The 15,436-nt window shown below is 39.0% G+C and overlaps 1 protein-coding gene across 3 annotated transcripts in view; it reads left to right on the forward strand.

Annotated features, from left to right (window-relative positions):
- Positions 1-15,436, forward strand: part of STXBP6 (syntaxin binding protein 6) — a 284,040-nt gene that overhangs the window by 117,690 nt on the left and 150,914 nt on the right. For all 3 annotated transcript variants that reach the window (XM_081047366.1, XM_081047367.1, XM_081047368.1), the window contains one exon: positions 809-997. In XM_081047366.1, coding sequence (XP_080903492.1) covers positions 809-997 — 189 coding nt within the window. The remainder of the gene's footprint in view (positions 1-808; positions 998-15,436) is intronic.

Genomic DNA, 15,436 nt, shown 5'->3' on the forward strand with positions numbered 1-15,436 from the left:
GAGGGATTATTCATTATGAATTTGTACCAACTGGACAAGCAATTAACCAAGTTTACTATTTGAAAATGCTGAAAAAGCTGCATGAAAAAGTTAGATGACCTGAACTTTTCACCAACAATTCACAGCTCTTGCATCACGACAATGCACCAGCTCACACAGCACTGTCTGTGAAGGAGTTTTTAGCCAGTAAACAAATCACTGTATTGGAGCACCCTCCCTACTCACCTGACCTGGCCCCCAATGACTTCTTTCTTTACCCAAAGATAAAGGAAATTTTGAAAGGAAGACATTTTGATGACATTCAGGATATCAAAGGTAATACAATGACGACTCTGATGGCCATTCCAGAAAAAGAGTTCCAAAATTGCTTTGAAGAGTGGACTAGGTGCTGGCATCAGTGCATATCTTCTCTAGGGGAGTACTTGGAAGGTGACCGTAGTGATATTCAGGAATGAGGTATGTAGCACTTTTTCTAGGATGAGTTTGCGAACTTTATTGTCTGATCTCGTAGGTGCAGTTGGCGTACAGATTGACAGACTTTCTAGACCCCATTTCATGCTGCTCATCTCACATTGTGTTAGACATTTTCAGTGAGTAAATCAGTATTTACTTTTTGCTTGTATTTTTTCATAGTTATTACAAATGTGAAGACCTTGCTTTTAGTGATTCTGTAATGCATTTCAAGCAAGTGAGAGGTTAAACCACAAATTGAAAATAACTTTCAGCTGCAAATCAACTTGAGGTTCATTATTATATGGGTCCTTACAATACTGTCCATTCCAACATGCCTTTTCTTTTTCTTCTTTAGAAAACTCACCGTGTGCCCTACTGGCTTATCCTACAATGAGTGCCAAATCTGCCATCAGCAAGGAAATTTTTGCACCTCTTGATGAAAGGATGTTGGGAGCTGTCCAAGTCAAGAGGAGAACAAAGAAAAAGATTCCCTTCTTGGCAACTGGGGGTCAAGGCGAATACTTAACTTACATCTGCCTGTCAGGTAATGAAAATCAGATGTTAATATTATTATTACAACTTCTATTTTAAAATAGTGCATTGTAAGTTATCCAGGAGGATTATATACCTGGGTTTTGTGTATGTCTGCGCTTCTACTCCTCTTTTCTGTTTTTCTGTTGTCTTTTCTGATCCTTGCTAATGGCACCTCTACTTTTGAGGTTGCCTTATATGAGAAAGGTAATGAAGTTCAATTTTAATGTAGTTTCTGATTCATTAAGAGCGTCCATAAAGGGTTTATCAGATGTAGTTTTGTGTCCCTACTCCTAGAGGGCTGTCGTCCAAGGTTTTTTGTTTTAGAACAATTCCTGATATTTGGGTAATTGTCCTTACTAGCGGCCTGAGTTCCATTTAATTTATTTTTCTTAACAGTTGCCAATAATCAGTAATAGTTTGTCTCAAGATAAATATCGACACAATATGGAATGTGAGGCAGTAGACTGAACTCAGAGATCACTGCTTTGCCTGACAGCTATTCCTTGTCAGGAAGAGGCATCCGTGTCTATTACACTTAGAATTTTGTTGGATTATTTTTTCTCTTTCTGTGTGTGATTGTAGGAGATTTGTGTGATTTACTGTGGATTCATACCAAGTTTTTGAGACAAAGCTTGGATAAGTTTTCCATGGTGTTATGGGTGATGCTACTCTGAACACCGGGGGCATTTGTGATATTTCTGGTATTTCTTGTAACGGCAATGGAAGAATTAAGCGTGCCTTAATTCATGTGTTCTTTATTTCTTTCAACTGTGGCTTGGGAATAAAACTTTAAATTTGGACCCATTTTTAGCTTAAAAAAAATTAAGCCTCTGATCATTTAAGTTTATCAGAATTTATTTCAGGGTAGAGATAGCTTTTTTTCCTGAAAGAACATGTAAAGTTAATAATAAGACTGTATCACTATAAAATGAAATAAGAACGTAGCCCTTTGGGAAGAATGAATGCCTTTTCAATGGTTAAGAAAGCTTTTATTTAAATGAGTGTGAGAGAATTGACCTTGACATTTTGGTCTGTCTTAATCCCAATTAAAAATTAAGTTAATAAAATGTGGTTATCGTTAGAGGACATTTGCTCCCGTTAGTGTTTTTGTCAGTGCCTGGCATATATACTAGAGGCTTAATTTGTATCTAACGACTAAGTGAAAGAAAGAAGTAGCCTTTCCTAATACCTTCACTAGTATTTGGTTAATGAGATTCAGCTCTTAAAATTATTTTCATACTCTTAAATTTAGATTCTAGAGTTTCTGCTTGTACCGATAATGACATTATAATAAACTTCGTGTTGTGTTTGGGCTGAGCTGAACATGGGCTGACCATGGACACATAGTGATTCTAATTTTATTTACTCTGTGCTCTCGGTGTTTTATTGAGATTTCTGGAAGACAGTAGGTGAAGAAGACGTTGATGGTCTAGAATCCCCTGGAGATCTGCCTACTACCATATATACTTATAATTGAAAAAGTGGGTGGTTTTGTATGCACTTGAGGCACATGCTATTGTCAGCCTGTTTCTGATCATGAAGTCTTCAACAATGATATGAAGCCTGTAACTGCCTCATCTCAGTGAAATAGCATCAGCATTTGCCCTGCGGTAGGAGATGATGATGTGGGACTCGATGGATAACTGCATTTCCTTTACAAATTACTGAGACCTTCAGGTTTAAAGTTTGATACTATGAGAATTGCTCTTTTGTCTCATGCTAATGGAGGAAAATCTTTTGTTCTGAAAGTCTTCATCCTTTCCCGTAGATTTGAATTTTGAGTGAACAGGTTGATAAAATAGATCTGACTAAATGTCAGATGGGCTTCAATAGCAGATGAGTTCATGGAAATTGGGACAGGAGGAAGCCAGGCCACTTTGACGGCAAACTTTTTTGCAGTTCGATTTTTCTTATAATTGAAAAAGAAGCGGCCACCTTTGTTTTCTAACTTCTGTGAAGCTTAGAGGCATATCCGTCCCATCTCTGACAAGGTAATGTTTTAATTAACAAGTAATTCTTTAATTACTCAAACATTTATTAAGTACTTTTTTACGTGCTGATCATTCTAGGTCCTGGGGGTTCAGTTATGAGCAAAACTCTTGAAGTTTACCTTGTTCGGTGGGAAAGGAGAAGTAGACATTAATAAGTTACTCACTTAAAAAAAAAAAAGGCATAACTATGACCTGTGCAAAGTTAGCAAGGAAAAATAGAGTGCTATGAAAGTATGTGTGAGGAGAATTTGGCCTGGTTGGGAGAACCCAGAGCTGCTTCACTGGTTCTGAAAAGGGGAGGGTGTTGGTGCAGAGAGCATTCCAGGCAGAGGGAATGGCCGCCTCAATAAAAGACTCAGCTGGATTTTGAGTTTCTCCTTTTGTCCTGTTCAGCCTAAGGATGACCTCTTTGTAGCTCAACTCACGTGGGAGGCTGCGAAGTGAAAGCCAGGCCCGGGGAATGACAGCCTCCGTCCTGCTGTGTGAGCCACCTACGCTTTCTGGGGGGCCCAGCCTTTCAACTCCTGTGGTTTGGCTGATGAAAACCAGCTATCTGTTTGGAACAGGCAAAACTTGTCCAAATTAGGACAGTGTCTGCAAATAATATTTAACCGCTTTTTAAATAGCAGAAAGTTTAGGGGTTTTTTTGTTTGTTTGGCCTTTAAGGTTTTATTGGGGAAGGGGAATAGGCCTTTTTTCCAAGTCAAGTTGTTGTCCTTTCAGTCTTAGTTGTGGAGGGCGCAGCTCAGCTCCAGGTCCAGTTGTCATTGCTAGTTGCAGGGGGCGCAGCCCACCATCCTTTGTGGGAGTCAAAACGGCAACCTTGTGGTTGAGAGGATGCATTCCAATCAACTGAGCCTTCCTTCCGGGAGCTCAGCGGCAGCTCAGCTCAAGGTGCCATGTTCAATCTTAGTTGCAGGGCGCGGAGCCCACCATCCCTTGCAGGACTCGAAGAATTGAACTGGCAACCGAGCCACCAGGCCGGCCTGCTTTGTTTTTTAAAAGGAAACATATCATAGCTTTAAAAGTTTGCCAACATATGCATGTAAACCTACCCAGGTTTTTATATATCCATTGTCTTTTACTAATGTTTCTTTGTTTTTTCCCCGGTATCTGTCCGAATTTTTCTGACAGATTTCCCCGGTATTTGTCAGAATTTATAATCTAAGAGGGAAAGGCCTCTGATCATAACACTATTATTTTCAGAGTGGGTTCTATATTCTCTGCAGGAATTCAAAAAGGTGCTGGAGTGGAGGAAATAAAATGATCTTTCTTGGGATATTTAGCGGTAATTGTGCACAGAGAGAAAATCTCCAGTTCATTCATGAAGCCTTGGGATAGAATTTGAGTATTTCTCATTAGACTTCCTGAGTGGCTTCCTGCATGATGTGAAATGCTTATGTACTGACATGCTTCTGTTGATTAGCATTCGTTGTTTGTTTTTTAATTAAAATTTATTGGGGTGACAGGGGTTAGTAAAATTACATAGGTTCCAGGTGTACAATTCGGTAATACATCATCTATCTATTGATTAGCATTCCTAAAAGCACTGGATCCCACTTTTTCTTCTTGGCAACAGCTACAATTAAAAACTGACAATATCAAGTGTTGACAAGCACACAGAGCAATTTAAGCTCTCATACTTTGTTGATGTGAAAGTAAGAATGATGTAACTGCTTTGGTAAACAATGGAGCATTTTTTAATAAAGTCAAATATGCCCTTATATGACTCAGCAACTCTGTTCCTAGGCATTTATCCAAGAGAAATAAAAGCATATGTCCACATAAAGACGTGTACACAGACGTTCATAACAGTCTTATTTATAATAACCCCAAATCAGAATTCAAATGTCTGTTTACATGTGAATGAATAAACAAATGATTTTATATCTGGGCAGTGCAATGCTATCCTAAGAAACAAACCACCAGTCCATGCAGCAACACGGATGAATCTTAAAAGCCTTATGCTGATGAAAAGGAAACACAACAGGAAAGACTACATGCTATGTGACTCTGTTATATGAAATTTTAGAATGGACGAAACTTAAGCTATAATGACAGAATGCCCCCCAGGGGATGGGGTTGGGGACTGAATTGCAAAGTGTCATGAGGGATTTTTGCAACGGTGTAAGTGTTCTGTATGTTGAGTGTGGTGATGGTTACTTAGGTGTATACATTTCTCACAACTCAGCTCATCCAACTACGTACTTGAAACTTTTATTATATGTAAACATATCTCAGTAAAATTGAGGTTTTTATTAATGTCTTCACAGAGACACTAGTGGGTCGGTCGTGAGAATTTATTAACCTTCTTATCTTGGTCTGCCTTGTAAGGTGGGCAGGAACTAGCCCTTTCCTTTATAGGTATGAGAAGTTATCCTAGATGGCCTTTGTGAACGCTCAGACAGAAGTAGCCGTGTCATGTCAACCTGTGCTTAAATCATTGTCCCTATTGCAGGAGCATGAAGAAACTAAGTTTTATGATTAATACATTCTTTTATATATTTTGTTGAAACAGAAAATGTTAATCTTCTCAAAACGATTTTGAGTTTGTACAGAGCAAAATATTCTTATTTAAAAAAGTTTTAAATGTTCTATGATGAAATAATTTCTATAAATGGATCCCTGTGGAAGGTAATGTTGTGAATTAGAAGTATAGAAACTGGCGATACTGTTCTTTGTCTCAGTGATTGTCAATCCTAGATGTTCCTTAAAATAACCTCTTGAGTTTTTCAAAATACAGATGACCTGGTTCCACCTATGTCCCATTAATGCAATGCTGGGGTAGCGGGGAAACTTACCTGTATTTTGAAAGTGTTAATACTGAAGCTAAGGTTGAGAAGTTTCCTTATCTTGGGAGTTATCCTCTGGGTTGTCTTATTGGGATACTTGACACAATGATATATTTTGGTACTCAATTCTGTCAAAAGAATACTTCTTAGTCTCTTTCTTATTAACTGATCATGTCAAACCTCTGAATTTTTCTGGGCTTCAATTTATTCAGTTGACAAGTTCAAAGGTTCCTTTGGGCCCTGAGGTTCTAGGATTCTGAACCTCGTTGGAGGTTTTACACCAAATTTCATTCTTATTCCATACATGTCATGTAGGGAGAAATTCAAGTTATTAATAATACAAATGCACACTTAAAACATTTATAATGGTTCGGGAATATTCTTCATTACGTTATTGGAATTAGGGTAACCACAGTTAATTGTCAGCGATCTGACATAAGAAAGAAATTATTTTTATCCACTTTCTAATTCAGACTGGATCTCATCTCAAGGTTTATAAATATTAGAAGAGAGACAAGCAAAGAATACAAGACAGATGAAATTTGACCATCATAAAAATGGTTTATTCAGGAGTGGTGAGTTGAATTTCCAAGAGTTTTTATTCAGGAAAAATGAAGATACCCACACTGAACTCAGAGGTATAAAAAAATATTAACAATGAAAAAAGAAATACAAAACAACTACAATAATAAATATTTACTTTTCTTTATTATAGGAGTAGTAAATATTGCTGAAAATATGAATCTTTCAGAAAATTATGTAGAAGAAAACAGAAATCATTCATTTTGTATATGTCATGTTATTTGTTTTAATTCCAGTTAATCCTCACAGCATCCCTGTCAATTGGGTGGCATGTCCTTCATTTTCCCGATGAGGAGACCAGTGTTTATCACAGAGGTCATTGACATCCCAGAGTCACCATTTTGGAAGTGACAGACTTGGAAATTCACCCAGTCCTTGTGACCCCAACGGCCATGCCCATACTGCCATAGCACTTCATTGCTTCTGATTAAGATCAGGAAGGCAGCGTGCTGTAGAGAGAACCGTGCTTTAAGGAGCAGATTCTCCCTACCTTTTCAAAGTTGAAAGACGTTGAACAGTTTTGACCTGCACTGTGTCTTCCTATCTCATTCATGAGGTTATTAATTAATAGACTCTCCTACATTTGGAATACAGTGTATATCAGGGTAAGCCCTTTATCCCTTACTATGGAGGTTTGATATGTAAATCAAGCCATAAAACTTGAAGTAGCTCTAGAAGACAATGCAATAAAAAGCAAAGTTATTTCCAGTGCCTTGATTACAGGATCCTTTCTACATTCATTTTTACTTTATAAAAATGCAATATCCTCTATTATACTCTGTATTGAGAATTTGGCTTTTTTATGATATGTGCATAGACTCATTTCATTAAAACATTTGTAATAACAATACTCCTTGGTTACAGGAATGTAAACATAGAGAGAGAGTTTCTTCTGAAATACTTTCTGGCCCACTAGATTTTGCCACCGGGTGTAACTTGTAAATGACCTTCAATGTGGCAATACCATGCATCCATCACATGCTTCAGTGCTCAATATGGTAAGGTGGCACCAGCCCACCTCTGAATTAGTAATATAGTAGTGATTGTGTTTATTGAGCTTCTATATTGGGCACGGTTCTATGCCCTTTACATATATAAACTCACTTAATTCTTACAACATGAGGTAGGTAATAGTACTGTCCTCGTTCTGTAGATGAGGACACTGAGCACACAGAGGTAAATTAGCTTGCCCGAGATCATCATCTTGTGAGTCACAAGTTACAAAACAGGGGTCTGAACCCAGGTGTTATAGTTTGAATCTACACCTATTCCCTTAGGCACTATGCTCCTCTCTCTCTCTCTCTCTCTCTCTCTCTCTCTCTCTCTCTCTCTCTCTCTCTCTCTCTCTCTGTCTGTCTCTGTATGTGGGAGAGGACTTCCCAAACCAAACATCTTTTCTTGCCTTCCCTCACACAACTTGAGTGATGATCAGGTCTCCGGATTACTCTGCTTTTCTACATGTTTAGCCCTTGGTTACTTTCGGCTGGATGGTAACAATCTTCTACACGAATAACTGGACCGTTAAGAAAGCTGCATATTAGAATGATCGTGTCAGCAATATATTTGAATTGTAGAGGTAAATCCTCTGGGAAATTCTGAGAGGCTCCTGACAGGGACACTACCATGTATGAACTTGTTTTGTTCAGTTATGTAATAGAAAAAAGTATATGCCTTACATTTTTTTAAAGAGTTTCCTTGGTGGTTGTAGCTCTCTTCCTGTGAAAACTGGCAGTAGTACTATTTGTCTTTTCTGAAGCCTTGTGAATAGGAGAGTCCAAAACTGGACTACTAAGTACTTGCCAGGTGTTATTTAATCCTCCCAACAGCCTTGTGATGTGGCTCCTGTTGTTATTTCTACTTTACAGATGAAATAGCCAAGGCTTAAAGCAGTAAGTGCACTGCCCAGGGTCAGGCGGCTAGATGGTTACAGAGCTGAGACGCCCATCTGGCTTCACCTGGCTTCATCTCACTCCCAAAGATGCACACTTTTTAATTTTTTTTTTCCAGGAACAGGGCTCGGTACCAGAAAAAAACTTCCCCTCTTCCTTAAAAACAATGTGACAACATTCTTTGAGCAAAGCATTTTAATCTCTGAGGATTTAGAGGATGTGCTGTCGACCACTTGAGCTTTTCTAGTGGTTTAGTACACCAACAGAGTTTTCTTTTTCCAGGCTCTCATGTGTGCGTTCCAATACTAAACCCAGATGGAAGCATGGGAAAACTCTTAACAGAGGCTGGTGCCAAAACATTTCATTTAAAAAGGAAACTCCATCTGTGTGCTCTCCCACCACACAGCCCACTGTGAAGAACAGGAATTGCATAGCTGACTCACTTATGTTGGTTTTGCTGAGTTTGGACTGATTGCAAAGACAGAGCAAGTGGTGGTTAGGGAGGTTGCAAACGAAGACAGCTCTCCTTCTGGAACATGGCTGGTAAGGCACTGTGTACCTGGCAGACAGCCTCAACAGCCGCTGACCGAGAAGGGAGGGTTTTCATCCATAAAGATGAATTCTTTGCTGCTGGTGCTGATTTTCTGAGTTACCACATATAGAAATAAGTGCCCTTTGCTGCCGTATTTCAAGCTGAACATCATTGGCATTTCATTTGTCAGAATGTTGTAATCAGAGGCACTTGAGGATGTCACTAGTCCCTCTTGCTCCATGTATTCTCCCAACCAAGCTCTACAGAACACAAGCTTAGGCATAAGATTGACTTAGGGTAGACTACTGGCTGTACTCATTCTGTCATGTCTTTGAGCCTCAGTTTTCTCATCTATAAAATGGAAATAATGTCTATATCCCAAGGGTATTTTGAAGATTAACTGAAGTGTGTGTCTGCGTGTGTGTAAGACCTGATACCTAGAAGGTCCTCAGTTTTATGAGCAACATTATTATCTTGTCATTAAATGGGACATTCACTGGTTGTTGTCATACAAAAATAATTCATCAGCAGTTTCAAAAAATATGTTAATGTATGTCAATGGAAGGCTTTGTCTTGGGGATTTCCTATTTCCACTTCCATACCTTTTTTCCCTTTCCCTCCCAAAGTTTGTTTTCTCCCCTCCTCTGTGTCCCACCCCTGCCAGGGATCACAAGGTCATTCGAACTCTGGATTTCTAAACCAATCTTTCTTAATTCTCTAATTCTCTTAATTCTCTTGCAAAATCATTCTCTTAATTCTCTTGCAAAATTATTCCCCCCTCCCCAAACTAGAATACTAGGCAGCATCAGACTGCTGTTCTATGCCTGAGAGTTTGAAGACTTACACTGTCATCCAGTGAGTATTTGTGCATTGCTGGGCATGAGGTACATTGCTGGGCATATTGGATGCTGAAGTCCTTGTTTTATTCAGGCCTCTTTATCCAACTTTTTGGGGAGTTAGAACTGGCTCAGTCAATTGAGCTCCTGTCCATGAAATGAGAGATGTTATTTTCCTACACCTATCTTCACTGGATCAAAAGAAAAATTGAAACAAAATAAAACAAAACGTTCTCAGGGGTCAATCAAGTCCACTGTTAAGAAAATAGCAGAAGTGGGAGAGGCTGGTACAAACGCCTGTGGACCCAGCTTTTCAGCCCAGATCAGGTTCTTGTTTGCCCAGATCTTTCCTGTTACTTTCATTTAAAGAGAAAGAGTGATTATCAGGGTATTTCCAGGCCAGTTCTGGTTATGCTAAACTATATGCAGAATTTTCCAGAAGAAACTATACATAACCACAAGGTCAGTGAGGTTCCCAGGTTGTCCAGTCCCATGAAGAATAGGTGACCAGTTAGTTACTGTGCTCTGAACTTGATCACATTTCTCCTCTGGCCTATCATGTCATCTCCTCATAGCACTTAGCATTGCTGGGTTGTATTTGTCAGTTTGCTTTCTGTTTATCTCCCCAGTCTGCCTGCCCCTAGAGGGTAGAGATGTGTGGTAGACACCTCTCCATCCCCACGGATGAAGCTCCTGGGAGGTATCAGGCAGATCCTACTCTGCTCAGACTGCAGCTGGGGCTCACTTTCTGGTTTGGAGCTCCGGGCTGTGAGCTCACACATTCCCTCTGGGTTATACCAGCTGGAGTTTGGTTTGGCTTCTTTTTTTTTTTTTTTGCTGTTATTCACACTAAATTACTGCTGGGTGGTCTTTTAATTCCCTTGGGATTCATCGGGTTACTGAGCAGGGGTTTTTATTTTACCTAATGGCCCAGTTACCAAGAAGAAAATGCAGATTTCTCTGATTTATTCAGATTTTTGGAATCACCCAAAATGAACAAGCTCTAAATCAGGGGTGTCAAAACTTTTTTCAACGTTTTTTACCAAGGGCCATATGCGGTAAAATACACAAACAGCCAGGCGACTCACTCAAGGTGAAGTACGTATTGCCTCACCTGGTTTATTTAAGTAAACTAAATATATTTTTGGAATTTGCTGTGGGGCCAATTAACAATGGATCATGGGCCACAGTTGGCCCGCGGGCCGCAGTTTTGATACCCCTGCTCTAAATGCTTCCATTGTAACCTACAGTGCGAAGCTGTTACCTCAAATTTGTGGAGTACCTGAGTGTTTCTCCTGAAGAAAGAGTTCATATTGTGGAGGAATAAATGATGGTTTAGTGGACACTGAATATATCAGAAGTTTCCCTGAGTGCTCTTTTCTCACAATAATCGTTTGTCAGTTCTACATTTCCTTAAAGAGGGCTTTCAAGGGAAAAATGGAAACTCTTTTTATTAAAAAATCTCTCTGAGGATATTCTGACTGTCCCCCCACCCCCACTCCCCAACACACATACACATATCCTTTTAACACAAATTATTTTTTTTCCACCACAAGTGAGTCCTCTGTGGTTGAGGCTGTGAACCTCATGCCCAACTGCATTTTGATGTTTTTATCAGTTAAACAAATTATGCTGCTCTGAGAAGCCTCCAGGGGCTTGGCAAGTAGATTTGAGGTGGCAAGAATAGACCTGGCCTTGATTCCTTGAGATCTAAGTTTCCATTTTCATAAAAAGGAAGCAATAGAATTGAGAGCTGCCCCTTTTGATGTTCCAGCTAATATGAGTAAACAGCAGTTATGTAAGTTTTTTTCTCTGGTTAGAATCCTTTCCATTTTGTGGATAGGTAAGTGTCAATTGTGTTTTGGGGCCTATGAATTGTTAACTATATTTCTCCCTATAAATGTATATGTGTTCTTTAGCAAAAACAAAGAAAGTACCACAAAAACATGGGGAAAGTCACATAAAAATTATGACTTTGGCTTTTTAGGTTTTATGTTTCTTAACCACCAGTTTATAATATCCTAGGTATAGTTTTGTTCTTTTTTAAATTTTACGTGGTAGCAAGAAATGTATTGTTGTATACGCTTATAATAGATATTTTTAATGGCTTCTTGACGACCATAGAGTAATTAACCATCTATTGTTGGATATTTTGTTTTTTCAATTTTCACAGTGAGAAATTAGAAATTTGGTCTTGCTGTAAAAAAATTGCATGTATGTGTGTATATATATACATATACATGTACGTATACATATAATACACATACACACACATACACACCCATCTTACAGATGGGAAATTGAGGAGCACACAGAAAACCTGTTAGAGGAAACATCCACACTGATTGGAACCTCAGTCCTATGTGTTCTGCTCAGTGCTCTGCCATAGACAAAAATGGGCTTATTTGAAAACTGCCAGTTCTGCCATATCTTATTTGAAACTGCTCTGCCATAGACAAAAATGGGCTTATTTTGAAAACTGCCAGTGCTACCATATCTGCCAGAACTCCTTAAAAGTAAAATATCCTATTTCACTTTGTTTGTTCAACAAATACCATCCCCATGATATTTAACATTGTTTTAGATCAAGTTCTCTTCGAGGTATATATGATACTTGCTCCTTTTAGGGTGAGGGCATTATTTGATTTCCATATGCCTTTACAGGTGAACCTAAGTGTGGTGGTGGTGGTGGTGTGTGTCCTTGTGCCTATGAGTGTGTGTGTGTGTGTGTGTGTGTGTGTGTTTGCAGAGAAAGAGAGGAAGAAGGTATGTGTCTTACCTAGAGTCAGCCCTAATGCTCCTTAAAAGAGGCAGCTCTGTACTTCATCTTTTTGTCTTGTTCACTTATGAATTCATTAGATACCTTCTCTTGTATTGTTGTTAGATGTGGGATGGGGGAAGCGGTAAATGTCAACCAAACATATGCATGCTTTTTTTCCTTAGATCAGTGCATTTAATTAATGATTCACATCTGACATTATATTAGATCCAACATTGGACCTGCAGGGCAAATAGGGTGGGGGAAATTAACTTCTTAGGAATTCTCTTTCACAGCTCTAGATTCATTATACCTAAAAGAACCCTAGTCATTCTCAAATCAAATACTAATGTTTACATGAAAAAAATGAGGCCCAGAGGGGTTGGGTGGTTTGCGTGACATCACAGAACCACTAGAGTCAGGCAAAAGTAAGAAAAAAAACATGCTCAGCTCTTCTTGCCAGTTCTTCTTACTTTGAGAGCATCTCTGGTCGAACTGGGGTTAGGTGAGAAAGGGGTGGGATTAGTTGCTAAGCTGAATTAGAGGATGTATCTCCATGCCATTCCTTTCACATCAGTGTGCAGGAGCAGTTTGTACCATTCACTTCTGGGAAGAGCCTGTCAGCTGCCAATCAAGGAAATGGCTGGGGCTTGGGTATTGTGAGAAACTGGGCGATGGTTCAGCTGTAAAGGCCAAGTGTATGAGCTTATCCCATTTCTCTGTCACTTCCTCCTGGGTTTGGGGACCCACAAAGTGGAGAGCGCCCAGTGTTAGTGTTTTGGAGGGGGAAGGCCAAAATGCTGTTGTTTCTAAAGGTGGTGTACTGCCTGATGCATTGGGTTAAAAGAAAACATTAGAATTTATATTTAAAATAGAATTGTTTTCTAGTTTATATATTTCATGCATTCTTTATAATTACCATGGTATTTTAGAGCAGTAGTCTAAGTATGTAATTTATACAGATGCATATATTGGCAGTTAATACTCATAAATTTTTTATTGAGGGAAAACATAGTTCAAAAACGGCTGGAGAGTCCCAGCTAGAGTTTGGGGGCTTAGAAGCCTTTGCTACAGTAATAGTAACTTCTGGCCTATGGACTGTAATCTACCGTTATAAAATGTCTCACCTTTAGAGGCAGTTGCCCAAAGTAATGAGCATATAACTGCCGTTTGGAATCAGCCTCGGCCCCTACTCCCCACCGCCTAGCTGGCCACCAGTGATCCCATGCCTTCCTGGAAGGTGGAGAGCTAGCTGCAGTGTGAACTAAATGTCCTAACACAGGCGAGAGGCCCGTCACAGTGCTTAGCACTTGGAAGTTGGAAATGATGGCTCTCCTCTTGGAACCTGAAATCTGGCTGAGACAGTTATTTGTTTCAGGTCGAATATTAGGTTTGATTTGGACTGGATATAAACATCTGTAACTTTGCTTTTAGTACCCTATCATCAGGTCAGGCCTAGTTTATTTAGTTCTGAAGCTTCTTGGCCTTTTGTACTGTTTAAAAAAGGGAAACCTACATTTCCTTTTTGGACCTGACGTTTATTGATTCATCCAGGAGAGCCTCATTCTTTGCTGATATTGCAAAGTCCTTGGTTCCCGTCTGAGCAATTCTGTTTGAGCTAGTGAATTTCCTTTTTTTGTACATATTTTTTTTCTTCTTCATCTGTCAGTTGTTACAATTCATATGTAAGAGTGGGATAGACCATTTACTTACAGCACAGCTATGGCAGGCTTCTTTGGGAAAGTAGTGTTTCAAACTTAAATTCAAATACTCGGTCAAAAAAGGACATTCAAGTGTGTCACATCTTCCATAAAGATAAACATAAGTCACAATACACCATGGAATTTGGAGCTATTAAACATATCACTTTTGTTTTCAGAAATAACATAGCTCTGAGGTTGGATTTGGTTTTCTGTGAGTATGTATGTCAGAGGTTGCCTTCACCCTCCGTTCCCCCCCACTCTGCTGCTCCTCATTTAAGGTGTCCTGTTTGACTGTTAGATACTAATAGCCTCTGCCTCCTTAAGCCAGTCTTTGCAACACATCAAGGTTGGCCACTGTTCCCTCACTCTGAAATCACTCTTTCTCCTTCTTCACCAATACTATTAAAAATTCCTCCAGAGTGATTGATCTGAAATGTTAGGAAAAAGTAATTTAGTTTACAAAATCCTTTAAAGGATGAAATGTAATTTGAATATCTTTCTCTGAGGGCATCTGTATCTGCAAAAACCGCAAACCCTCTAAAGCTAGTGGTGATGGTGATAGAAGTAGTAATACTGAGAGAATTTATTGAGCAACTATTATCACCCATTTTATAACTTCTCAGATAATTGCATCTAGAATTGATATATACACTGTGATAGACATCTGAGCTTCCTATTTTGATCATTATTCCATCATGCTGATTTCCTTATTTGTCTGTTGAAAGCATTCATTTGTTCAGTGTTGATACTTAAGGACTCCTGCTTGGAACCTTTTAGTATGGTGATAGTTTTTACCTTGAATTTTAGAGGGCAGCCTGTTAAATGCACCTAGATTTCATTTAATTTGGCTGCTGTTGGTTTTTGCTTTTTAACAGTCTTATAGGAAAAATGTAACTCGACACTAAGGACCCTTTCATCACTCATTTTCATAAATTGACTTCCTAACCACGGGCACTTAGGATTATATATACTTCCTTCAATTTCAAAAAGATGCGTTTGTGGTGTTTATTTTTAATCACTGTTAGCTAGCCCTCCAGATAAACTTCCCTGCCTTTAAGACTGATATGATAGGAATCTTGTTGCCAAGGTTTTTCTACATAATACTTCAAACTCACTTCCTTCCAAAATCCAATTTTATTTTGAGCTACAGTATTTCTCTCTGAATGTTGAGGTCAGAGGAAGAAAAGAATCTTCTTTTTCCATAAGATGAGCTCTTTGAGTCTGAACTGGAAATACCATGCAGGTCACAAGCAAGGGTTGCATTTTGCAGGAATGAGTTTAAATTTCCCTGTGCCTCGTTTAATTGTTACCTAGGGATAAGCGTGGGATGGTGGTACTTAAAGTCATTTGAGAATACAGTGCTTGG

The sequence above is a fragment of the Rhinolophus hipposideros genome (assembly GCF_964194185.1).
Source record: "Rhinolophus hipposideros genome assembly, chromosome: 5".
NCBI lineage: Eukaryota > Metazoa > Chordata > Mammalia > Chiroptera > Rhinolophidae > Rhinolophus > Rhinolophus hipposideros.